General features: G+C 35.5%; 1 protein-coding gene and 1 non-coding gene across 4 annotated transcripts in view; both read right to left on the bottom strand.

Annotated features, from left to right (window-relative positions):
- Positions 1–26,063, bottom strand: part of RP1 (RP1 axonemal microtubule associated) — a 202,946-nt gene that overhangs the window by 52,697 nt on the left and 124,186 nt on the right. For 2 of the 3 annotated variants that reach the window (XM_021292984.2, XM_065053558.1), the window contains exons 32-40: positions 20,004–20,223; positions 18,502–18,656; positions 16,768–16,981; positions 15,335–15,525; positions 12,875–13,085; positions 5,664–5,815; positions 2,782–2,860; positions 1,076–1,207; positions 401–582 (exon numbers count right to left, since the gene is read on the bottom strand). In XM_021292984.2, the coding sequence (XP_021148659.2) occupies positions 401–582; positions 1,076–1,207; positions 2,782–2,860; positions 5,664–5,815; positions 12,875–13,085; positions 15,335–15,525; positions 16,768–16,981; positions 18,502–18,656; positions 20,004–20,223 (1,536 nt within the window). Of the gene's footprint in view, positions 1–400; positions 583–1,075; positions 1,208–2,781; positions 2,861–5,663; positions 5,816–12,874; positions 13,086–15,334; positions 15,526–16,767; positions 16,982–18,501; positions 18,657–20,003; positions 20,224–26,063 lie in introns of those variants that run through there. The other variant, XM_065053559.1, reaches the window with a different exon arrangement.
- Positions 749–854, bottom strand: LOC135578905 (U6 spliceosomal RNA). The gene has a single exon (XR_010471013.1). It is a non-coding gene; the product is annotated as a U6 spliceosomal RNA (small nuclear RNA).

The following is a 26,063-nucleotide window of genomic DNA, read 5'->3' as shown; positions in this document are numbered from 1 at the left end:
TTCATGTGCAAACTACAGAATTGACATCCCAAGCCCAAGCTCATAGTAGAGAGACACAGCTTCCAAGTAGTGAAAACAAATTATTTGAGGTTTAAGAAGTAGAATGTAAAGGAAGTATGGAATAGTTTCATTATTTATTGCCTTACTGGTAAGGCTTGTTAGCCTTACTTCAAAGTCAATGAGGCTTTGTACGTTAAAGCTGGCATTTGCTCAAGAGAGTTTTCATAAATTATATGTATTAGCCCTCATGTGAGAAGTTCTCTAAGTGATGTTTATTTAAGACATAGAGGTATAAACATTAACTCTGACAAACAAAAAAATCATTCCATACATCTTCACATACATTGACTACAACTGAAACTACTCACTGAGACTTGTGTGAAATAAAAAAGAAACCAACCAAAAATGGATTATCATTCAGATTCTGAACTTTCTGTGAAGATGATTTCCCTTTTTGTCCAAATACAACAACTTGAATATCTGGAACATCTTCTGGTATTTGTGTACAGTGCACCCATGTTTGCCAAAGTCCTCTGCTTTTAGTATCAACATTTTTTGGGGGAAGAGATGTCACTGGTGTTTCTGCATTGAAAACAAACATTTATTCAAAGCCTGTGGTAAGTTATAAAGCAGCATAAGCCAAAACATAGAAAATTACATTGCCTGGTAGTGCTGGATCTAGCACAGGCAAGTCAATCAACAAAGCCATAAAACCCCCATTACTCATTTTATCCCTGTGGCAGTGTTAGAAACCCAGACCAGTTGCTTCATGATTCCATGCCACACTTGTGCAGGGACCATGCCTATCTTCTCTGTATTGTTTCAAGGACAGGATAAGTGCTGCCAGTGGAGACTCTTTCAATGTTGCTGTTTATGTCTTCTCCATCCCAAGCATAATTTTCTCCTCCTTGTTTACAGAAGGCATAATTCACCTTGGTCAGGGCCCCTGCCCCTCACCATTAGGGTACAAATGCTCTGTTCTGCCTGTATTGTGAAGTAGCCTTATGCTGGCTCTGTTCTGCTCTGCCCCAGAGTAGTGATTCACATAAATGAAAGACATTTCTCCTGGTATTACCTTTGAGTGGGATTACCACTTCTACAAAATCTTTCTTGGAGTGTTTATTGATCCAGTCATTGTGAACAAAAACATGTGCAGAAAAAGGGTAGAAGGCTTCTTTTATAACAACTTTTTCCAAGAACCAGTCATCTGGTTGAAAATAAACAGAATACTATTAATTTATACCTTCTAAGCAACAAAATGTTCTGCATATGCAGTCAGAAGTTTCTATCTTTAGAAAATCACACAATGTTTTCTTTCAATGAACTTCTCAAGGAAATAAGATTTCTGAAAATATATCGGCTGTGTAAATATGTGTTTATGTCTGTTCGCCTACACTTCAAAACATTCAACTTTCTACAGATCTTGTCAAATTAAACATAGTTGCAGATTTGATTTAATGATCTGTTAGTGTTGCAAAGGACAGAAAGGCTTCTGCATGAGATCTCTGGACACAAGTCCCCAATAGGAAATGATATTATCCATGTCCTAAAGGAAAAAGAATCAGGATTTCTACCATGTTATCCACCAGAAAATCCACTCAGCACAGAGCTTTCTTTCTGGTGAGGTTCTATGCTATCTAATAAGGCACAATCTTCAGCTGCAGATTTTTTCTTGATTGAGACCATTTTGTAGATTCTCTGGAAACAAAGCATTTGAACAATCAGACTTCAGAGTCTTTGTATACTTGATTATACTCCAAGCATTGGTGAAGTCACTGAAAGTTTGATCATTTATTTAAATATTACTATCTAGGAAATATATGGTAAATAGTCTGCAAATCAGCCTTTCTGAGTTTAACCTACAGAGTCATCTTATAGTCTTAGGTTTGTGATTTTTTTTTTTTTATTTTTTTTTTTAATAAAGACAAAAGAACAAAAGACTCAGCTCTTGAACAATCTTGTCTCTGTTATCAACATTACTGCAGAAGTAGGATATCTGTAGAATCTCTGTTCTGTTGCCTCTAAAAAACACTAAGCCAAAATTGTAGCCAAAGCATTGAAGAAAAGATAAATTCATTATGCTCCTTGCTGTTGCTATTTTCAAGAAGTAAGCAATTTTCTTTAATTCCAACAGCTGCTGTGGAATCAGAAGGAGGAAAAGAAAAAATGTTGCAGGAAGAAGTGGTCTTTTTATCTGCCACTTGACCTCACATGCGCAGAATCCCTTAAAAACTAATATATTTCTCATGGTTTAGAAGAAAAAAATCTATGAGACTAGAACAGCCTTTCTTCCATGTTCCACTTCTCAATCTGATGAACTGATTTTCTGTTCTTATCTTTATCTAGAAGCATTTAGTCCTGAAAAAAAAATCTTTTAAAATGAAAATGTCCATCATTCAAAAATTGAGAGAAAATAAAAGTCAAAAATTGCAAAAGCGTGATGCCATATTGCTTCCTGAAAGCTTTGTTCTGCTTACTCATAAATACATAGTCACGCTTATAGATAAATGTTTCACATATAATTCTACCAGTTTATATTTTCAAAACATCTCCTAGGAATCCTTTGCACATTTTAGTAAAACCAAGCTGCACACTTGACATTTATAGTCCAACAGAAATAATGAACATCAGAAAATGGAGAGTTATTATACTTAAGGAAAAAAAAAAAAAACACTTGTGATTTTTGATATTAAATTTAAGAAATTTCTGAAGTTCTAGGGTCTCCTAAATTTGATAATCTATATGGTTATTCCCATACATTAGTGGAAAAAAAATGCTGACCTTTTTTTGGACTCTTAAATCCAACAAGAACTTGATTCAACCTGCCAAGGTATACTGCTTTGATTTTGAAAACATCCACCTGCAATATGAAAATAATTTAGATGATATTTTAGTTAAACTTAATATGTATCTACCTTTGAATATTTATCAGTTTAGTCCTGTGTATCTGGCCATTGTTTTGTATCTCAGTGGAAGAAAATTTATCTTATGTCTTTCCATTGTCTTTGTGTTCATAATTAAACATTACATGCTATAACTGCTATTTCCTGATCCGGAGAATATTGTGAATTATGAATTTACAAATACTGCTGTATTTAATAGGAATTCATTTTGCAAACATCAGATACACACACTAGCAATAAAGTGTTCATTTATAATACTTTCATTGACTGAAATAACCAAATCGTATCATTTACTACTTGTGTTGAAACTTATTTTGATATAGAACCTAATCCAACTGACACTGATGAGCAATAGTTGTTTAATAATTCTGAAAATCTGGAGCAATTTCATTTTCACTAAAATTCACAGCTGATATAGTGGGAATTAGGCATGTAAATAGGAATGAAGTGAATAGCATCTGGGAAGGTTTCAACCACTATGTTATTGGGATAAGGATTTTTCACTCCAACCATCTCTATAATAGGTTAAATTTTCCACATACAACAGACTTGAATGATGACTAGACCTCATGGAATCTTTTCTTTTTTCCCTACTGTAAATCTTCATACTGTATTCACTTTGTTGGTATATACATGTTTTTAATCTTCTTTGCGCAGTCATCTTACTTCATAATCAATGAGAAAGCTCACATAAGTGTGTGCATGGAAACAGGGGATATAAATTGTTTAACGTGTGCTTGTTGGCTTTTTTGAACAGAGTCTGAAGAAAAGAGGTTTGGAAAAATACTATTCATGAGTGGATTCATCTACTCTTTTGGGAAACAAACTGCAGAACATAATCTCCATGAGTAAGTCTGTTTTCTTTATTCTTGTGACTCATCGTGTTGTAGACAGAAGCAGTTGTCTTGGAAAGTTTGGGTTGAAAACTCAGTTTGAAGACAAAAGTTTGGGACCAATTTGGGGGTTTGAAAACAAACAATAAAAATGTTGTATTGTTCCCATAGTTACTGAAAAGTACAATGACACACAAAAATTCATGCTACCTGTGAAAACCATATTGATCACAAGAGTCATTTAGAAAAAAAAGAGCAAAGACTAAGAACAGAGAATTAGCCATTTGAGAGCAAGTTGAAGTAAACAATACTGTGAGAGGATGAATACCCAAACAGTTGCTACTTGAAATATTTTCTGTAAGAAGAAGATTAGGGTGCTACAGGCCAGGATATAGAAAAGCCTTTTAGAGTTTCAGACAAAGGATTTATCCTCTTGAGCAGGCTCATTCAAAAACTGACACAGAATCTGGATTACACAGAAAAAATCCTTGTGAATTTGCAAATGAGTTATATTTCCACTGGAGTAAGTATTCACAGAAATAAATTGTATTGTTCACATATTTTTCTATATAAGTTTTATTCTTAGAGAAAATTTAACATACATTCTTACAAAATAAAGAATTTAAAAGAATCTGAGGACAGTTTAGCTTTTTGAAAGAAATAGGCATCAGACCCTCTTTCAGCCTGTTCTGTTACCTTATCCATTGCAGCAAGCACTCTTACTGTTCAGATTTCTCTAAAGCATTACCTTTAAGATATACTAAATATAACTATTATGTATATCACCAAAAAGATTAATCTATAAAATTTCCCACATTACTCCTTAAAGCCAGATGAGCCCTACTATCATGTCGTTATTATTTTCAGATTTATTTTGTGAAGTCTGAGCTAGCAGTTTGATCAGGTCTTGATGAACCTGACATTAGGTATGCATATTCTCTTCCACAATGGAGAAAGAAAATAAAAGAATACAGAGGACATAATGACTAACAAAGGTGTAGCTCAGTTTTTATACAAAAAATCATCGTGTCTTCTAGAATCTTTAGAACTGAAAAGAAAAGCAGATAAAATAAGCAGAGGCATGTTTAAAGAATAAATGAAGCATATTGTAAACAGATTTCTCTAGATTTCTACATCAGAGAACAAACTAATCTGGGTTGGCTGGCAGCAATGAAATACTTCCTCCTGCCCTCCCCAAAAAAGGATTCCTATGTACTTTGCCATGATTTTATGATTCCTTTAAAACAAAAATAAAAAAATATTCTCAACCTAAACTCAGAGCAAACAGTAGGGACTGGTATAGTATCAGCTAGACATTTCTTTTAGAAATATTTCCTTTTGATCTGAAGTTTGTTTTAGTTACTTTGTTCTTATGCCAAAAAAAACACTCCAGGAATTGCTCTTCTAGGAAAAGCCTTTAAGCCTCAAAAAGCAAGAATATGTTTACCATGTTTAGAAGCAATAAGTGGGTGGAAGAATTGGAAACATGAAAAATAAAACTTTGCTTGGAACACTGACTTTAGTGTTCAGGAAAGCTAATAAGAAAGGGTCATGGTCTAAAGTAAGTACAAAGGCAAGATATCCTACAGAAATGTTATCAATTCTATCAGTCTTATCTTAATAAAACAGTGAAACCTCCCTAGCCTTAAAAGTATGGAATATTAAAACAGAACTTTTAGAGCATATTTAGTCCAATTCCATATTAATTCATAACTTAAGTGTTTCACTGTTGTGCAATGCTGATGATGCGTAAAAGAAGCATGTTACCTATAGAGACAATCACCTCTTAGGTACACAAGAAAATTATCTATATGGAATACAAAACTTTAGTATTTTTGATACTCTGTTCATGAAAGGTTTTATGTAAACATATGTTTTAACAAAAAGACACTCAAAGATTTAGTTACATTTTTCCTTAATGCTTTACCTGCCCTCTAGGGAAAGTGATCAGGCCGTTTCTTGAGTTAAGCCATCGTTTCCCTGAGTCACTCTTTTCTCCTTGTATACAAAGATAGGCTTCACCAGTGGCATCTGCTTTCTTCAAGTCTCCCGTGTGCAAATGGATTGTGTACTCCACAACTTCAGAAAAAATAAACATAGAAAAACAAAAAGTCAGCAGGAGAAAATGCTCCCTGTCTTCTTGCCCAACACCTGCATTGTGTACCAATCCCTGGTACATTGTCATTGCAGATTTAATCACAATCCCATACTGTGCCACAGGACAGGGAGCACAGGTCTCTTCGATCCTGGTGACATACATAAGCAAACCATTCCTACTGGATAACTCCCTGTTTGGCAATGCACAGAATACAGATTTGTTCTGCTCTGACACCAGTCCCAGAAAATGAGCACTACTGGCTGCTGCTTAGGGCACAGGATCTCCTATGTACTGCCCCCTTCTCCTAAAGTAGGGAATCTTTTCTAAGAAATGCTTCATGTTTACATGCTTTTTGGAAAGTGATGATTTCTAAGACTATTTACTTATATTCCTTCCCTCCTTCCTTCCCTCCTTCCCTCCTTCCCTCCCTCCTTCCCCCCTTCCTTCCCTCCTTCCTTCCCTCCTTCCTTCCCTTTCTGTCTATCATTTTCTCCTTCAAATAATATGGGAGCTTACACTTGTAAAGTGGCTTAGAAGAATGCTGGGACCCGATTGTCTGAAGCTTTAAATTCATGTAATTATCTCTCAATAAATGAACACATCAGGACTATAAAGCTTTCTCACTAGTCAGATCATAATACTATTACAATATTCTTGAGTTAAAACATGTTAATGTGAAACAGAAATAATGAATTAAAAATTCTTCCAACATCAACTTTTACACATAAAGGGAAAAACCTTCTCATATTTTGTATCAGTCTCCAAAAAACATTCCACATACTGTATCATAACCCACAAATGATCAGTTAAGTGACACCTGAGTTTAACAGAAAGCATTCATTATTATCTAAACTGTGGTCATAGTACAGAGATTAGAAGAGAAATCTATGGCCACTATGTGGAGTTTCTGTTTCCTTACCTGTTTTTGACACTATACATAGAGGGGTGATGCAGATGAGACCAGATTGCAGTAATTAATTGTACTAAGAATTGTACTGTATTTGAGAAAAAACTTCTTCTCAGTAAGGGTGACAGAGCACTGGAACAGGCTGCTCAGGGAGGTTGTGGAGTCTCCTTCTCTGGAGACATTCAAAACCCGCCTGGACATGTTCCTGTGTGACCTCACTTAGGCATTCCTGCTCCAGCAGGGGGATTGGACTAGATGATCTTTTGAGGTCCCTTCCAATCCCAAACATACTGTGATACTGTGTAATTCTGAATAAACTTCATGGAAAACTGATACATGCATTTTTTACATGACCTATTTTAGCCCCAGAGTTTATAATGGAAATAAGGAATGAAGAAACACTTGAACAGAAGCAGGTCACAATTTCAATATTCATGGTTACTTGCATCATTTTAACAAGAAGGAGCCCAGGAATAAAAGAAAGTGTTTTGAAGACTTGGGTTTTCTTCACCCTAGTGTCGTAAGTTTGCTCTTAGTCAGATTAAAATAATAAATCTGTTTTCATTTGTATAATGCTGGTGCTGTCACTTTAGGAATCTAACTTCGATGGCTATAATAACCATATTCTCCTTATGTGGTCAGCAGGTAAAAGCAGGTTCTGTAGAAAACATCTGTGATGGGTTCCCATATATTCTAGGGATACACACAAACAGTTAAGAGTCTAAACTTAGATAGTCTGAATGTTCCTCTACTTCCAACAACAAGAACTGTTACTTCAGTCTAAGAAAAAAACCTATAATGTTGTGGCAACACAGGCTTGTAAAACACAACTTTTTAATAGTTTTCAGAAGGAGGAAAACATGTTTATCCACGGTGAAATGCCAAGTCACATTTGAGATGTGGGTCATAAGCAATGCACATGTACCAAGAATATTTTTAAGAATGAATATATGATCCTGAAACCTTCTTTATCACAACCTTCAAGGCTGATTTTTTTTTTTTTTTAAGGACTAAGCACCCTTAAACCTAACATTTTACAAGTACTGAGCTATCTTGGACTACTCCAAATTATTCAGCCGCAACTCCCACAACCTTCATCACTGGCACAGCAAAGCACAGATAGGCAACATCTAGACTATGGGACAGTTATACGCTGGAAAAAGTCCTCCACCCTCACTCTGCCACTTGTCCCTGCCTCCCTGCCTAGGACCTGGCTGGCTGTACAACGTCTGCTTTCCTCAATCCCTAACATTCTCTGATTCTGTGAAACATGAGTGTGCAAAGGAAAATGGTACTTTAGGCAAACATGAAACCAAGGAGCAAATAAGAAGCACTTTCAGTCTCGCAATCAACAATGCAAGCCAGAGAGCACTGAAATACACATTATTTAAGACTGAAATACATATTTCAGTCTAAAATACATCACAGGGTACACAAATATATGAATATAGATCCTGTAAACATCTGATATTTTCAATACAATTTGGTTCTTGAATCAAATTTATTCCAAGATAGAGATATCCTTATTTAGCCAAATTGTAAAACCTTTTAAAAAACCATAATTATGAGAAATTTCTGGTAGGTTTGAAGATGATTGTTAGAACCTAGAAGCTAGAGCTGTCATTTATTTTCATGTGTAGGTGACAGGAAAACAAGGATTAAAAAAAAGAGTCATTCTGAGGATATTTATTTTTAAGCCTTTCTTACAGCTCTTTTCACAAGCTGGTGCTATTCATATTGAGTGTTATAATCAAAAGGCCTGATTTTAAATATTGTGACATCTTATATAGCTATTTCTTTATATGTTTAAAATAAAAAGGTCACATCACGTCACTGGAATAAGGGTTCTAAAGTGTATGTTTGCATACCAATTGAAAAATTAATATCTGAAAGGATTCATTAAATAATAAGGGCTATATCAGTCTGCTAATAAAGGTATGCTCATTACAATAAACTTCTGAAATGTCTTAGATTCTCTTCATCTTCTAGTATGTGGGGGCGCCATCTGAGAAAATTTGTTTTCTTAAAAGTAACTTTATTTCTCTACACTCTATTTACTCAGGGACTTCCCCAGGACTCTTTTATTTTTTTTTTTTTTAATAACTTAAACCATGAGCTGTAATTGACAGCATCCCTTATGTTTGATGATAAGAAGTAAACCAAGAGATTTCCTTGACTGGTGCCACAATGTACCTCTCTTTCTTCCAGGCAGTTAAATATACCTTGCCAGGTGAAAGGTAACATAGCTGCATTAAAGGCAGTGTAGCAACACAGACTTGCTCTTCCTGAAGATCCAGGCAGTTGAAAGTACCTGATCTGTCCACATGACTCTTTGGCATTTAGCCAATGGCATTTTCTCTTTTAGAGGTGTTAGGATATGAAGGTAAGACTCTGTGTTATTCATCTAGTGTTGCTTTGCTTGTGTACCTTGGTCACATTAGCAGATTCATTGAAGTCAAAAGGTTACTTGTGTGAATAAGATTGGAAGAGTTTGGTCCACAGATCTTATCGCTCACTTACAGTGCATTGGAAATCACAGTGCTCACAACCATTTTTTCTGCTTTGGTCCAGAATCATTAATATTCTTAATGAAGAGCTTAGCTTTAATCATGCAAGTAGTTTTCAAATGAGATGTAAACTGAAATTTAGAAACATATCTAATGTTTTTGCTGAGCCAGTATTTTAAAAGAATCTGCTGAATCTATTGATGCATAATTTAAATCTCACTGTTTAAACTCACAACAAATAATTCCCATTAATTTTCAAAGGTTTTGGATCAGGGAAAGGACTTCCACTGTATAAATGAAATAAAAATATACAAAGTGACCCCTATGAAGGAGGGCATAACATAAAAGATTCTGAGAAATTGGGTAAAAGTTCTTAGGGCGAGTTTGGAACCTTTCTCCCTGTCAGCTAACAAACATACCCCATCAACGAAGATCTACTAAAAAGACATTCTGTTCAACCTTGCCATTCTTTGTCTGTTCCCAGTCCTACTTATAAAAGTTCTGTTTCAGATGTAAGCCAACATAGTGCAAAACCGAAAATTATATTGAATTATAGACAGGACAGAAGGTGTTCCTTTGAATTTTCTTTCTTGTTCTTGTTGACTTTATTATGTACCATGTATTCAAGTATCATTTGTTGTGATAATTCAGTAACATTTGCCCACAGAACTTTCAATAGCCTTTCAAAGGTGAACAGTTCAAATGATACAATCACATTCTTTCTGAATGTCATAGTTAAACCTTTTAAACCACCGTAATTTTAGTTTTGCAGTGAAATCAGGCAATGCAGGTAATTTTTCCAAGAGAGGGGAAAACAATAAGAAAAGCTGTGGGGGAAGAAGTGAACTATCAAATGAACTCCAGTTCTCCTGTTGGAGCTCTTTCTCTTCCTGTTGTCCTCTGTAGCTCATCAGGTTCTCTACAGAAATATGAGATGATAGGGATGAGAATGCAGATAGGGCAGAGTAGGGTGCTATATTTCAGAGGTGTGGGATGTAGCTGATAGAGAATTTTTTTCCATATACTTCCACAAAAATTCTACTCTACAAAATAGTAAAATAAATAGAAAAAGGAAATATGAGGAATGAGTATTCCTGAGGTTACTGCCATAATTCCCCATGGAATGAGTTTTGTTTATAAATGAGAGTTAGACAACTGAGAATCAAAAGTGAGGACACAGGGATAGTTTTTAAATGTTCATTTGGTTCAATGGCAAAAATATGTGAAAACTAAATTTCATGCATAATCCTGCTAATTTATCACATAAGAAGTCTTGTAAAATTAAAATAACCCTTTCTGTGAAAATAAAGGTTAGGACAAGATCCTTAGTTTACATAGCCACACACCTCATATGCTCAGGACAGTGGAGCAAATCAGTTTATGCCAGTTGAATATCTGATCTTATTAATCTGGTCAAAATTAAAGGGTTTGTCTAACCTACACAACAGAATATAGTAGAAAGATGCCTGAATGAGCAGGAATTTGAGTCAGTAAAATGAAGCAGAATAGCACATTTCCTTCACCAGCTTCATGCCTGAGCCAGCCTGGTTCATGCTAGTTTGATGCCATGCTTGGGCTGATAAGCCTAATAAGTTAAAAGACTGCATTAGCTGAAGCATCTCTAACTGTTTTCATTTGGAAGATAATATGAGACTTATCATTTACTCTAATGGAAAAGGAATTATTTGATAAATAGGAGCTTCTGGACTGAATTGTACCTGGAAGACTTAAGTATCATACAGTGAGCAACTGCTTCTCCATGCTCAAACACATTGTATCCAGGGAGTTACCTATAGCCTGAACTATAGGTATATATTTCTAGATAGAAGAAAAAGCAATTTCAGAGATTCACATTTGAATTTTGCTTATTTTTTGTTCAGTTGCTTGTTTTTAATTCTTAATTGTCTTGTCTGGGGATAACAATGATATAATGCAAAATTGTTCTTTTGTCTTTATTTGAATTTCTTCTATCAGGACATTCATTAAAGACATCTACATAAATGGATGTCTGTTTCAAAGCAATAATGAGAGCAAACACATAAAAATGATCTTTTTTCCTCTGGTAATCAAACTAGAATACATGGAACTGACTGACAGGAATTTTAGTCTGAATTGTCATTGGGGTTGCAAAGAACAAAATTGATACTAACTCTTTGAGGTGTAGATCACTGGAACTCCACAAAATGGTTTGTAAGGAACTTCCTAGGTTTTGGTTCTTTGGAATCATTTTTGAGGTAGAGTATATATATATATCTTTTTCTTACAAATTTTCCAAGAAAAACACCTTAACTTTCTAACATACCTCAAAACTGTATTGCTTTACAATTCAGCATAATGTTGTCTGACAGTATCTCCATTTGTTTCTTAGCATAATTGAGGAGTGTATTCTAGTTTGTTTGTTGGTTTGTTTCAATTTCTGGAGTTTCTGTAAGTAGTTAAGCAGTTAGCAATTTTGAATTCTGAAAATAATTACTGATACATCTAATTTTCCCCAATCATTCATAAATAAATTGGGTAAATAGAGCATTTTAACAAGCTGCAGATTTACTATATTCAGCATTGTACATCCTGCATATATTACATGCAACATCCAACATTGTTTTGAATTTGACAGATCAAAATCTTAAAATAATTAATCTTTTTCAGTAAAAGAATACAAGGCTACTAATTGTTTAAAATTATGCAAAACTACACAATACCAAAGACGTAAAAGATCTTCAGTGTTTTATTTGTTCAGGTTTCAACTTTAAATGGGATGAAATATTTAGGAAAATCTGGGCCACTTCCATCTTTTTCTGTTGCTTTCTGTTTAAGCAGAACGCTCTTTGTACTATGGCCTCTACCAATAAACCCCTTTCTACCTCCATCAATTCTCTTTATTCTAATGAGCCGAATAGGTGGTAAACCCGTCCTAAAATAGCTAGTAATAGCTAGCAATCAAGTTACCAGTATGCAATTCCTTATTCCTCTCCATATTCCTGGGTCTTGGGAGAAATCACTTTATTATCTCTCTGGCATCATACAATCTATATGTTTTTCTAACAGCAGAGAAACATGCAACTTAATATATCTTTTTGGGGAATATTACTTGCTATGCTATAAGATTCCCAACACCATCAATAAAACACTAGTGCAACTGAATGATTGTATATCTCTTTGCTGGCTATTTGTAACACATTTTAAAAATTCTATGTCCATTTTGTAAGAGGCCTTTGCAATTCTTCCATTCTTAAAAACATTTACTGTGTTTCTAGGTCACATACATTTCTTTGTTAATAAGAAGATTCAGGTAACATCACACAGTAGGTGATATTTTATACCTATCTTCAGCTGACATAGCATTAATTTGAAGAGATAATAAATAATCAACAGCTAAAACTGGAACATCATCTAACATAAGCCAAATCCTGTGTTTGCTGTCAGCAATTATAGCATCTGCCATAATCCTGATACCAATGATTTGTTTTCTCAGCTTTCTTTTGTGACAAATGCATGTGCAAAACCATTGCATTCCTTAATACTGAATTCTTGTGGAAATCCTCAAACAGTATTTTAGGCCCAAAAGAGATATATTGGTATTCCAGTGACAGATTCTGACCCCAGTAACAAAAAATGACTTAACTTACCAGGCAAAGGCTCCTGATCTGCATAGAGAGCTGGCAATTCCACACATTTGTCTTCATTAGGGTTGAACCAACAGTCAAAAGCTAAATACATCTCTTCCTTTGTGCCCGTGTGCTTCATATGCAGTAAATCTAAGTGCCATGGCTGCTTTAGCTCACTATGTGGGCCAGTTACCTGTACTTTGTATAGAGAGCCAATATCTGCCAGTTCGTCCTATGTGAGAAAAAAGAGAAGATGAATGGATCTCATTCTAATTGTGCCAGATCAAACGTAGCTGACATGTGCATGGAACAGTTGAACAAACTTCAGTAGTTAAAGAATTGGGAAAGATTTATAACTGCTACTATTTTTTTCCTTTCTGATCAATACAAAATTGATTCACTAACATGAATGAGGAGATGGAATGCTTGATATTTTATATCAGGGAACAAGTGATGGCAGTCACTGCTGAAATTTGTACACAGAACAAGGCACTGTTTTTATATATATTACACTGATTCAGTAGACTATCTGCAGGCACAGAAGTTTTAGTCAGTTTTAAAAATTTTGAACACTATTAGAAATATTTCTTAGAACTTGAAATATAAAAATGGTGCAATTAACTATACATTTGAAGGAGAACTAATCCAATTTTGAGGAAAAACCCAACAGATCATCTATCTTCACCCTACATCATGCTTTCATATAGAAGCTGTCCATTAATATCTTCCTCTTCTTGCATTCATGGTTGAGAAAAACTCTTCTAGGTCTACTGGGGATAGTACAGCATCTCTATGACGTAGCATTGCTTGAGTAAGTGAAAGTAGACGAAGCTTTAGATTACTATAATGATTGTTTTTAAACTAATAATTTTTCCCTGTAACGGAAAAAGAAGGGAGAAAACAGAAGTTACATTTTCTTCTTGCTGTTCTCTACTTCTCATATTCTTTCCCCTGCTCTTTCATTTCAAATACTGCCCAGCTAGTAGAAGTGCATGTGACCTGACTTCAGCCTTTCCTCTGACAGGGCACTTCGAGTTTCATACTATTTCTTTACATTTACCAGAGGTTTGTGGAAAATAACTCAGGAAAACCTTCTGGGTACTCCTAATTTTGGATCATGTTTGTGGCTTAGGCTAGTCTTCTTCATTAAAGAAAAGAGGAATATTAAAAAAGTGCCAATTATTTATTTAGCTCAATCATTACATTCAGTTTACCTGATTAGTAGGGTGAGGAAGCAGGAAACAGTTTCTTTTTTCAAGATTGCTTTCTGATAAACCCCAAAATGAAAAGTATCTGCTTTTGCTACCTGCTTCTGCACTTCCAGCAGTCAATCCTGAAGGAACATCTTTCAGGATGTGGCTTCATAGACACACTTCTTTGATGCAAATCTGGTCTGTCAAGTTCTCACTTCCCTGTCTGTCCACTTGCTACCTTTCCCTGCCTTGTGTTTGTTCCTGCAGCTGCAGAATGAACCGATCAAGGTTAAAACTAAGACTGAGGAACCAATCAAGCTTAAAACTTCCAGTTTTCCTCCAGGATCAATGATTTCCTCAACACCCACAAAGGACAACCGAAGGATGGGACAAGCGGTACAAGAACAGGACAAATAGTAGTCACAGTTCCCTTGAGTATTGTTCTAGCTTCCAGCACTTTGTGGCTCAGGAATTCCCTGAGGCAGAGGAGGTGTCTGCAGTGTTTATCTTCAGGTCAGTACCAAATTCTATCAAACTGGACTTTCACAGAGAACAAAACCAGAAAAGCATAGGAGTAACAAAGCATTGGCACTGGGAAGGAATTATATCTACAGGAGGGAAGTAAGAGCATTGAGAAAAGGAACAGGCTACAATTCAGTGAAAGTTGACCTCAGATGCTTGTCAATATTTCAGTTAACAGGTAATAAGAGGAAGGAAAGACAAATTATGGAAGAACAGAAGAACTGAAAAAAAAGGAGAAAACCTGTGGGTAAAAAGGAGCTGACCAAGAGGAAAAAGAAAGTGATAGTGACAGAGATGGTGGCAGAGGTAAATAAATTGTATTAAATAAATTATATGTAGGAGAAAAATGATCTTTCTGTATGTTTTGTCTCATTTATAATTCTTCCTTCTCCATCATCATCCCCAAAAGCTCTACAGTATCCCATGGCATACTGTATGTTTACAAATTACTTACTCTTGTGAGATCGACAAAACCTCTAAATCAGTACCTGCAGCATGGTATATGCTGTGATATGCACCAAGGGACTAATTCGCTCACAAGCATTCTCAGTGTGAGACACTGGGAGAATCTGCTCATTCAAAACCTATTGTTCAAGCGACAGTATTACTACCTACAAACAAAAATGGTGATCTGTGCCAATCTACACAGGGGACTTAAAAATCAATTTGGTAGTTTAGTTTAAAGAAAAAATCTATCTCAGAATTAAGAGAGTTATCAGCTACACGATTCTTATGCTTTTCTTTCAATAAAGAAAGGTTGGAGTACTTTGATTTGAATTGCTTTTCCCGTAACTTGAAGTGGCAACTTTTTGTGATTCAGGTTGCCATAGAAGACAAAAAAAAGGCATATTGGATCCACTTCGTTGCTCATGTCAGATCCAGTGATGTCCATTATCCAGAGACCTGATGACTTCATGTTGATTTCAGGCAGTTTAGGACTAGTAATCAATCTTATACCTTTAAAAATGATCAAAGAGAAAAAGGAAAGATAACAGCGTGAGAGAACGGCATAATATAACAGGACCGTAGCCTTTACAGTACACAAAGCAAGCCCTATTTGCAGGTTATTTTGTATCTATAGCAACAGTTCACTAAGAATAACACTTCAATACCTTTATTATATTTTTTGCCAAGAATTTAACAGCTTAATGTTCTTTCTCTGTTTAAAATTTAGTTTCAGAGGCATTTTCTTGATGCCAAGGCATTTTCCTTGTCATGTTTCGAAGTAATTACTAAGAGAACATTCAGTCACCTTTTAGAGGTCTAATTAATTGTTCTTAAAAAAGCAATCAATGTTACTAGAGCCAATTTATCATTTGGAAGTACCAGCCATCTGCAGCTTGTAGGCACCCAGTGCAAAATGAATAATAGCAATGAACTCCACTTGTAACTAATCTTACCTAGCAATATAACGTGTGCTGTAATAGTGCGAGACTGACAGGTAGACCTATAATAAACACCAAAAATATTCACCTGATTCTCTTCTAACCATTCCATGGGAAACGAAAAATATTTAATGGAAAGAAACAACTCAGTAAAATATACTTTCCACAACTCAGAAAAAACACGGAACTGAATACCTGTCTACCATGGGCACCTTGTGTTTCTAAGCTGACTTTCTTCCTCTGGACAAACATTCACTTTACATGGAATTGTTTTCACAGGATTGAAAGAAAGAATCTTTTCTACTAGTTTTAAATGGCCAAAGGTCCTGCTGCAAATGTTCTTTGGCCAAATACATCTGGGTTTAGATTTGCACAACTCGTGGCATAGCAGGCTTGAAATGAACAGAAGCTGCGCACACCAGACCTGTTGCTTTGTGATGTGGAATAATGCCACAGGTAAAGATTAGGCTCATTTCACTAAGGTAACTTTTCTCTAGATTTCAAATGAGATCTTAAGCTACTTGAAAAGTGGTGCATAAAGCCTGGGCTGTTTATCCCAATGAGGCTCACATCGCAAACTCTAATCTGCTTTAAATCTTTCATTGCAATGTGTTAAATTTAATTTGGATGTCAAGTGTTCTATACTTAACACATTGACAGGATGGAATTTTATTAACTTTGACCTTACTAGATGTGGCTTTTCTATAATAGCAAGATCAAACTGAAAATTCACATTTTCAATAAAAGAAAGGTACTGTAGAGATGTGAAAGAGTTATAGCTAAAATTGCAGGCCAGTTTTGCAAAAGAGCTTACCAACTGTCGCAATTTCACAAACAGTCTCACATAACCCCAGATGAGTATCAAGCCAGTTCCACCATGGGAAGACCCATTCTTTGTTTGAGTTTTGTGATTCCTTGACTGTTACCATCTTGAGGTACATCCCAGCCCCGTAGCCTTCTCCATCATGTCCTATGACCACTTTTTGCAAATCACTCAGAGAAACGGCTTCCACCAAAAATGAATCCACCTACAAAAAAAAAAAAAAAAGGAAAACTTTAATAAAACAGAATTTGTACCCAAATATTGTTGGGCTTCAGGGAAGATGTAGTTCTGGGTTCAGCACACACTGATTACACCTAATATTGAATTCCGCATTCATCATTAAAGATGCATTGTAACTTCATTTGATATTTGGGCAATATGGATCATTTCATCAATCATTTCATATTATGTTACAATGCATATACCTCAACCTTCTGCCGTTCAAACAGTTATGACAAGATTTTGGTTCTAATTGAATTTCTATCTTTCAGGGTACTTTAAGTTTCTAAAATTTATCATACAAACCTAGATATATATTAATAGTCCTAAAGAAAATCTGGACAACCAAACAGAGTGTGTTTACTCCAAGATGGCTTCTAGATTCTCCAGTAGTCAAAAAACCCTGTCTTTTTGTTTTTCTTACAAAATGAAAATAATTGTGGAAACAGCAAGTGGAGAAAAAAATAAGCAATAACAGGGAGGAAGATGATGGTGAAGAATAAATTGAGCAAAAGATAAGAGATGGAAAGGGAAGCAGATGGAGAAAGAAAGTAAAAAAAAAAAAAAAAAAAAAGGAAGTGTAAACACAGGCATCAGGGGATGAGAATAAGGACAATAAAAACAACAAGATAAGGAAAAATGTGAAATGCAAATAAATAAACTATATGCCCCACTAAATTCTTGCTTGTTTCGTAAGAAAGCCAGGCATTCTGTATATAGCCCAGCCTAGGGCCAGATGTACCTAATGGCAGCTTATAAAGGTCAATAAGGTTGTGAACAACTGGAGTTTAAACAGCAATATCTAGGATATAGGTATATCCCCGAGATATATGCAGAAGTGAAATTTAGAAACTCTCTCAGTGTGTTACTGATTCCACTTTTACCTTACCACGTGCTGTGGTAAATAATTTCACTGAAGTCTGAGACTCTCCTTGGCAATGAACATCTTGGTAGTGAGCTTTTTCAAACATTAATATTCAGTGAATGACCCTCTCACAGGAAAGCCTCATACACAAGAAAATAGTTTTATTGTTATTGGTCATCTAGAATGACTGGTTTTATGTGCATTCTCTAAGTGGATTTTTGTCTTTCGTCTAAACTTACTGACTAACTTTGAGTTAGTGTTTCACGTGGGATTGTGGTTAAAGAAACATCACCGATTGCAGAAGTATCACAGTAATTTCTGTAACTTTGAATCACAGATTTTTAATTCCTTGCTACCTGTGCTGTCCTATATTTGGAACCAAAGAAATAAGAAGCATGATTACAGAGGTCCTCCCTGGTAATCTGCTTTCTACATGCTCATGTTGAATGTTTTTATCTTGTGGTAATGCTCTTGTACATGAAGGAAATCACAGTGGCATTGGTCTACTCTGAATATGTGGAAGACAAATTATGTTTTCAAATTCTTGCCCATCTGTAGTGAGATATATTCTGATCAGGCATTAAGAGACAAAATGCAGTACCAACCCCTGCCCATGAAATGCATATTTTTTTTGCCATTACCTTATTCCTTTGAAATTTTCTTCCTTTTGTGAAGGATGTATGAAGTTTCCTCACACCTGTGTCCCCTCTTTTGCCATAGAGAGTAATATAAACATTTGCAAAAGTTTCTGCTCCCCAGCGGTCACCAATATGTACAGAGACAACATACTTATAGACTGTACAAAAATAAAAACAAAATTTAAATAAAGCTGATTAAGTACAAGGTGTATGTAAAAGAAAACAGCAACATGGAGCATTTAGTAAGAACACTGCATTATTTTAATTTCTGCAGCTACCAAAACATCTGCTACACAGTGATTAAATTAGTCAGGTTACACTTTATGAATCTTATCTTTTCATGCTAAGCTCAATTAAGATTTTCCAATATTTTACTTAGAAATTCAAATGAAATTGGACTTGGACAGCTTATGCAGCTTAGAGTTACTAATATGTAGATAAATTCTGCCCAATTCTATTTTACTGTGCAAGATCTGGAAAATAAGAACTCATCTGAGTCATTCAGGGTTTGTTATAAACTGAATTTTCTTTGAGGTAGATAATAACTATCACAGGTCAAAGAATAAGACACTATGTAATGTTTATGCAAATTAGAACAGCAGAGATATGTAGCATAGTATCTGGATGCATGACATGACATGTAAGCATAAACATTTACAAAATGCACTTTTTAATTTAAGGTGCATAACAAAAACTATAAACTTTTTGTCTCTGTAGTGCTCTTGTATAAATGCACTTCTACACAGTTACATTGGATTTTCTTCCACAGAAGATTATTAAATTGTGTATGTGTTCATACTCACGCAAAAAGAATAACCAAACTTTTTCAAATGTAATTGTTTAATGCACAGTCCTTCTGAGTTAACATTTAACTATCGTAATGCTATAGTGTCTTTTAAGGTCATGAATAGGTTTGAGGTATTCAGGGACTAGAACTCCTGGAACTTTTGTTTAGAAAGTCTCTAATTACTTTTATCTCATGTGTGAATGCTAAATTTTCTGAATAAATGTGGTACTTCTATAGGTCTTCAAATTCCAAGCAAATCTCAATCTCTGAATATACTCTGAAACTTTCAGCACGTCAAAAAATACTCCTTAGGGAAAAAAAAAAATCAAATAAAGAACTTTCTACAATGAGGCTTACTTCTGATACTTGTGTTAGTAACTAAACCTATTATAACCAAAGTAATTCAATAGTAAGTCTACCACAAATCATTTCCATAGCTTTGAACATGTGTTTTATCTTTGAAAAGTATAATTATATCATTCTGTTTTGCACACTTAGAACCATACAGAAGATTAAGCAACTGTAAAACTCAATATGCGACGTAACAGGAAAATTTAAATTATTAAGTGGTCAGCATTTTTGAAGTGCATTTATGAAGACAGTTGCAATAGATCCACTGAACGTATCAAATTCTGACAAAGTGTTATAGTGTATCTGTGGCATTGATTTGTTTTCAAGAGGTTAATTTACATTGTTTATCTCTTCTCAGTGTTTTCACCTGGTAAAGTTTTCTGGTCCTCATTGACTGCAGGGAATTCTTTCACCAGCTCCTTGTCTTCTCTGTTAAGTGAGAGCCAGCAGTTACAGTCAAAGTTCAGCTCTTTTCTTGTATGTAGCTCTTCTAAGTGAAAAGACTTCAAATGCCAACCTTCAAAGCCTGGTACATCATCACAGCTGACCCGAATCTTGTAAACATCTCCCAGATCTATAGTCTCAACCTGCAACAAATATAATGAGGAAGAATGTACTGTCAGAGCTGGTCCACTTACAGATATTTTTCCAAATCTCCATTAAGAATTCTTAAACTTAACATTAACCAATGGAAATGCTGAATTGGAGGCTGGGTTAAGTGGGATGAGAGAATCAATCCATTTTTTTTCATGGTATGATAATGGGTGAGACTGTCTCCTTTCTTTTCCTCTGTTCCCTGGTAAGTATTGTAAGCATGATACTCTAATATTGGGGTAATAAAGGTTAAAATTAGTAACAACTGTGCATTTAAGCTCTTTAGAAAAAAAGGTAACATGTCGAGCTTTGACCCTACTTGATAAAGAGAGCATTAACTTAGAATTAAATATTCTGATATCAGCAGTCAGGTGAGGTATTAAAATTAATGACAATTTCTATGAACCTATTAAGTTTTAACTGAATTCTTATTTGCAAAATTATTGGATTTAGAACATTAAATTACTTTATAACCACTTCTTTAGAAAAGAGAAGGGATATTTCTGTATAAAAGTAAGTAAGGTTTGTTACATAAATAACAGCAGCACAAGACAGCCCTACTCCCATACTGCATATGGGAAATTCCATAGCTGGTTGGTGATTGCAGGCTTCTGTGAGATCTGGTTAAACCATCCAACCTAGGGGCTGTAGGAACTGGGATGATCAAACTGCATCAAGTGCTAATGATCTGTGTGACATTAAGCACTGCACAATAAGTCTTCTGAGCACCTGCAAGAGGAGCGTTGCAGCTTTCCACTGGACAACTGCAAGAAAGACAGGGTGGGAAGTGATTTTTGACTGAAATAGAAGACAGCAGTATTCTTTTGCAGTGGTAACAGCAATTTTTAAGAAGGAACAAAATACAAAATGTTGCTAGTGACCTTGTTCTTCTCTCATATTGCTTTTTTTTTTTTTGTTTCCAGACCAGTGACAATATAAGCTTTGGTGACTGTTGCCAGGAAATAAATCCTTTGTGCATCCAGTAGCATCATAGTAAGATACTGAAGTTAGTCTTACACAATCATGCTCTGGGATCACCAGCAGACTGGCTCCTAAGACAGAATACAGGCTCCTTACAGATTAATTTATTCTGCTTCTAAACAGAGCTCTGCACCTGACAACCCTTCACTGCTGACCTAGCTTGCCCAAAGCTAGTTCATGTGCCTTTGCACAGTGGAGATACACCTGCAGGGAAGCATCAGCTACCTTATTCTCATTCAGAAATAACCTTGTAAAAAGTGTGTTTTTATAATTTTGGGATAAAGTTGGCTATCCGCATTAATAAATGTTATGCAGGTAAGAAATAGTAAGTCATCAGAGTATGAAGAGGAGCATCTAATTTAAAAAATAGCAACCTGACAAAATCATTTTGCAGGACCTTGAATTGTTGATTTTGTAGAACTTATGAAAAGAGGCTTATGGTAGGAAGGAATTGCACTTGATGACTTAAAAGATCCCTTCCAGTCTGAATTTCTTAAGGTAAGTGTCATAAGGGGTTGCCTTGATACTCCTACAAAATTTCAGGATTCAAGAACCAGGGAAGAAAACCCTCTCACTGTATCTATAACAACCCCAAGGCTGCAGGGAATCCCTCAGCTCCTGAACTGTAGCTCCACAGTACCCTGAACAGATACACAGCAGGAGCTTTACATTGAAAAGGGCATCAGACTTGTCCTCTCTCTAAGCCTAACCTGCCCTGCTTGCCTGGATGCCATTGTGCATACAGAGCTTAAGGATATCCCAGACCACAATGCACACGTGAGGGAGGTTATGCCCCTTGATTCTACCACGTACTCACAGTTTCCTGACTTGGTCTCCACCATTGCACTATGACAAGGGAAATACATAGGTAGAATTTCACATTGAGAGTTTTTCATTCATGTATGCATATGCTGGAAAAGGCATCATTAGCTATGGTGGACTAACTGGTCCAATTAATCCTAAAATACGCATTTGTCTCTCGTTAAACTTAACGGGAATTATTTGGGTTCATTGAGAGAAGAGTATACAGGTTCTTCATCCATCTAAACTATGATTCCTTCACAGGCAAGAAAATCATTGCTTCTTCTCTTTCAGAACCAGACTACTGACTTGTAAAATTATTGCCTGTACGTTTTCTTCCTGGTAGATCGACCTCATGACTGTATTACACAGCTACTCTAAATGCCATGTATGACTTATTCCTTAAAGCCTTGTGGTTTGGAGTTGCAACATTACAGAATTTGGTTGCTTCTACATGACAGGGCAAGCCATACCTCACATTTTATTTTGCCTACTGCTACCCAAATTTGCAGTTCTCTGGGCTTCTAAATTGTCATAAAGACGTATTATAATCATTGTAGGAAATGCATGAATGGGATACATAGGAAAATAATTTCAGAACATTGGAAAGACTATTTAAAAGCTGTTATTTTCGCTTTTGTTTCTAGAATCACAATCTCAACTAATTCCATGACTGCCTTTGAACCAGCAAGCACTAGTAATCAAATTGTCCATGAACCATTGAATTAAACAACACCACCTATTTTCAATTCAGTGTATTAGATATTTTCACCCTTTTCATGGATTTGATTTATTTTTTTCCCATAGTTCTGGCCATTATTATCCTTTCTGTTCAGTTCCATTGGTAACAGCATTGCCATTATATATTTCTTGTAATCCTTTTCTGAGCAGGTTAACACAATCAGTTTCCCTTGGAATATTATATCCTATTTTTGATCCTGTAATTGGCTTTTCCCTCTATCAATGCCTATTAATTGATGCAACATAACCTTCAAAGCAGGGACAGATGAATAATCCATCACAAAATATATATATATCCGGTAAATATCCTGGGTTTAAGTTCGCAGAATGTTTGCAATAGGACACCTTACCTTGTTTTTTATTGATTATTATAGTTTCCTAATTAATTTTTCCATATTTGTTTCTTCTGATCGGTTTTAGGTAATACTCAGTACTTGAAATCTCAGCTAAGTAAGATGTGATTTACCATATACTAAATAACACAATGTTCTTTCCATTACATAATTGAAGGAGCATAACTTTTATGATCAAGAGGATACCCTTGCAAAGCCACTGGGGTTTTGAAGCTCTCAGGGACAGGTAACTGATGAAGATGATTAGAAAATTTAATAATATTTTAAATCTTTTTCTTTTTGACTCACACAGGGCTTCTCCAAAGACATAACACCTAATGTAATTAAAGTTTTGTAAAATTTACTGTTTGGGTGCACATTTAAATTGAATTCTTTATCACTTCCCTGTTAAAGAAAAAAAAAAGTGCATAAATTATTCCAGTTATAAAGTGTGTAGTCAAAGCATCCTAAAATTCAGCTAAACAGCTTTCTGTCGCAAACTCCAAAAGTCCTGCTGTGTTTCTGGAGCATCATCTCATTCTGTGGAAAACACATGGAGTATTGCATTATGTAATCTAAAATTTTCTCTCACTACCACAGTCCTTAATACAAAATACATTCTGTATTTGTCGTGTGTTTATGAACAGTCCTACATACAGAGCTCTGTTGTTCATTTTATACTACCTTTGCTTGTTTTGGAGAGTAGTTTTAGGGATTCCAATCTCCTGATCTGTCAGTTGATGTATCTTTGCATTTTATGATTCTCTGGATAACAGAATATGTACAATAGCCTAGGACTCTCCAAAGGCATGCTCTGACAAGCTTACTCTGTAAGGAATCAAGAAACACTGACGACTGGGAGAAAATGTATATACTTTACAAATTTACTCATTCCATGTGAGACTAACAACTGATTCCTATCATCACCAGAATATCAAGGAAAAAAATCCTTCTACTGCACTACCAGTTTATTTTCATTTTCCTGATTTCTTTTCAATGTGTTTGCTCATTGGGAATGGCATGTTTTCTTGCCATGCTAGGAATCCCAGCAGATTCAATAACATTTACATATTCACCTATTTCTCAATTTATTTATTAAAACCGAGGTGTTCTAATAAAATATATTCTTATTTAAGCAGCCCACTCACTGTGCTACAGATGCCTGAGACCACTGAAATCCAACAACTGCACCTGATAACATCTGCTGTTTTATCTCTTTTAAAGATTTATTCTTTATGCTTGTTATGTGCAATTAAACTACACCTGTTCTTTCACAGGAGTTAGTTAGAAATATTTTGGATCAAACAATAATTCTGAATATGATACACATCTGTGCATATATTTGTGTGAGAGCACCTGGAAAATCAGGAATTTGCATGTCTTCGTATCCTCAGTGCTCAGTAAATGTATCTCTGAGATCAAAATTAAGCTTACTGTTTCAAAACAATGTGCGCTACTTATAGCACATAACCTGTCATTCTTTTTACTGCATTTTATTACCAAGGACATTTGTCTAGGACAAGGATATTGGGGGGGGGGGGTTGAAAGTTCTTTTATTCCTGCTTATTGGAAAGCTGAATTCACAGCTTGTCCTCCTTGTGATACCATGCTCATACCTCTAGCCTACTGCTACAGTGGGAGAATACGAGCAAAGCTTCTGCATTCTTCTGGACAGAGCCTTAGTAAGAATAAAGAAAGGGAGAGTAAAAACAAACTGGGCTTATTAGCTTAACCAACTAGAGAAGATATGAAATTATTTATGGAGATATCTGTGAGTCATCATATGCTCCTTTACATCAGACCTTTTATTCTGGTTGCCTTAGAGTGCCACAAAAACTGTAAAAAACTGTAATCAATATGGCAAAGAAACAAAATTTCATGGACAGTAAACAATGTTCAAATATTATTAACTTTTTCATATAAAGCAACAAAACCAAGGACACAAATAGTTAAGGGGAAAAAGGCACTAAACCAAAGCCGGTCTAAGTATGAAGAAACATTTAGAAAGCCACTAGAGTAGAAGCCCAGTATGATGGATATGGTGCTAAGGTACCTAGGGTATTAGACTATGAGGGACAACCATGACTGACTCCTAACAATACTAATTTATCCTAGCATGATACTCAGCCATTGAAATCAGGCAATCTTAACAAGAAATACGTGCCATTTGGGAAATTACTAAATTGGGTGTAGCAGAGATCTGCTTTATGGAATGATGCTTCCCAGAATTCAGCCAGCTGGTGTGGTTGTTCCATACACAGATTCTTCCTCTGTTGACCTCTTCAGTTTATGTTGAATGCTTAGGAAGCTCCTTTTATTGCTTAGTGTGTTCCCTGTCTGTTTTCTGATAAGCAGCTGCTTTCTTGTCTTTAACAAGTGCCATTTATCTTTTCTTTTACTCCCTGTAAAGTTCCTAAATTGCTTTAGCTTGTTATTTAAATTAAAAATTCAGCCTGGATTAGGTCATTATGATGAAGGTCTGACAACATTTTCTAAATGTAGTTTTGCCATTGTTTCCAGAATGTTTATTGCAGCTATTGAAAAGTATTTCTGAGCTTTATAAAACCGCCCTGAATTGTAAGCTATTTTTCTCATCTCGCTGGCTAGAAGCTGCACTTCATGCCAATGAACAGAATTTGCAGTGACTTAGCCTAGAAAGCCAGAACAGAATTTGAACATTAAAAAGATGCCTCAGATGAATCCTCTCTAAGCAGCAGGATCCGGGTCAGGTGTACAGGTAGTCAGGACTGTGTTAGGGCTGATTTTAATACTGGCCATGTATATGCTATTGCTTCGGGCTTCATCACACTTGGATATGCGTGAATGCATTCTCCTGTGATTTATGATTATCCAGAAAAAATCCTCTGCCTGCTGGCTTGAGAGACAGAACTATTTTGGGGGAAAGGGAAGACTGCTTCACACAGACTGAAATAAAGGAAAGAAAAACCCACTTATGTCCTGTGGGAATACTGTCCAAT

The sequence above is a fragment of the Columba livia genome, chromosome 2 (genome assembly GCF_036013475.1).
Source record: "Columba livia isolate bColLiv1 breed racing homer chromosome 2, bColLiv1.pat.W.v2, whole genome shotgun sequence".
NCBI classification, from domain to species: Eukaryota; Metazoa; Chordata; class Aves; order Columbiformes; family Columbidae; genus Columba; species Columba livia.
Note: the sequence above shows the minus strand (reverse complement) of the source record. Positions and strands in the feature narration are given on the sequence as shown.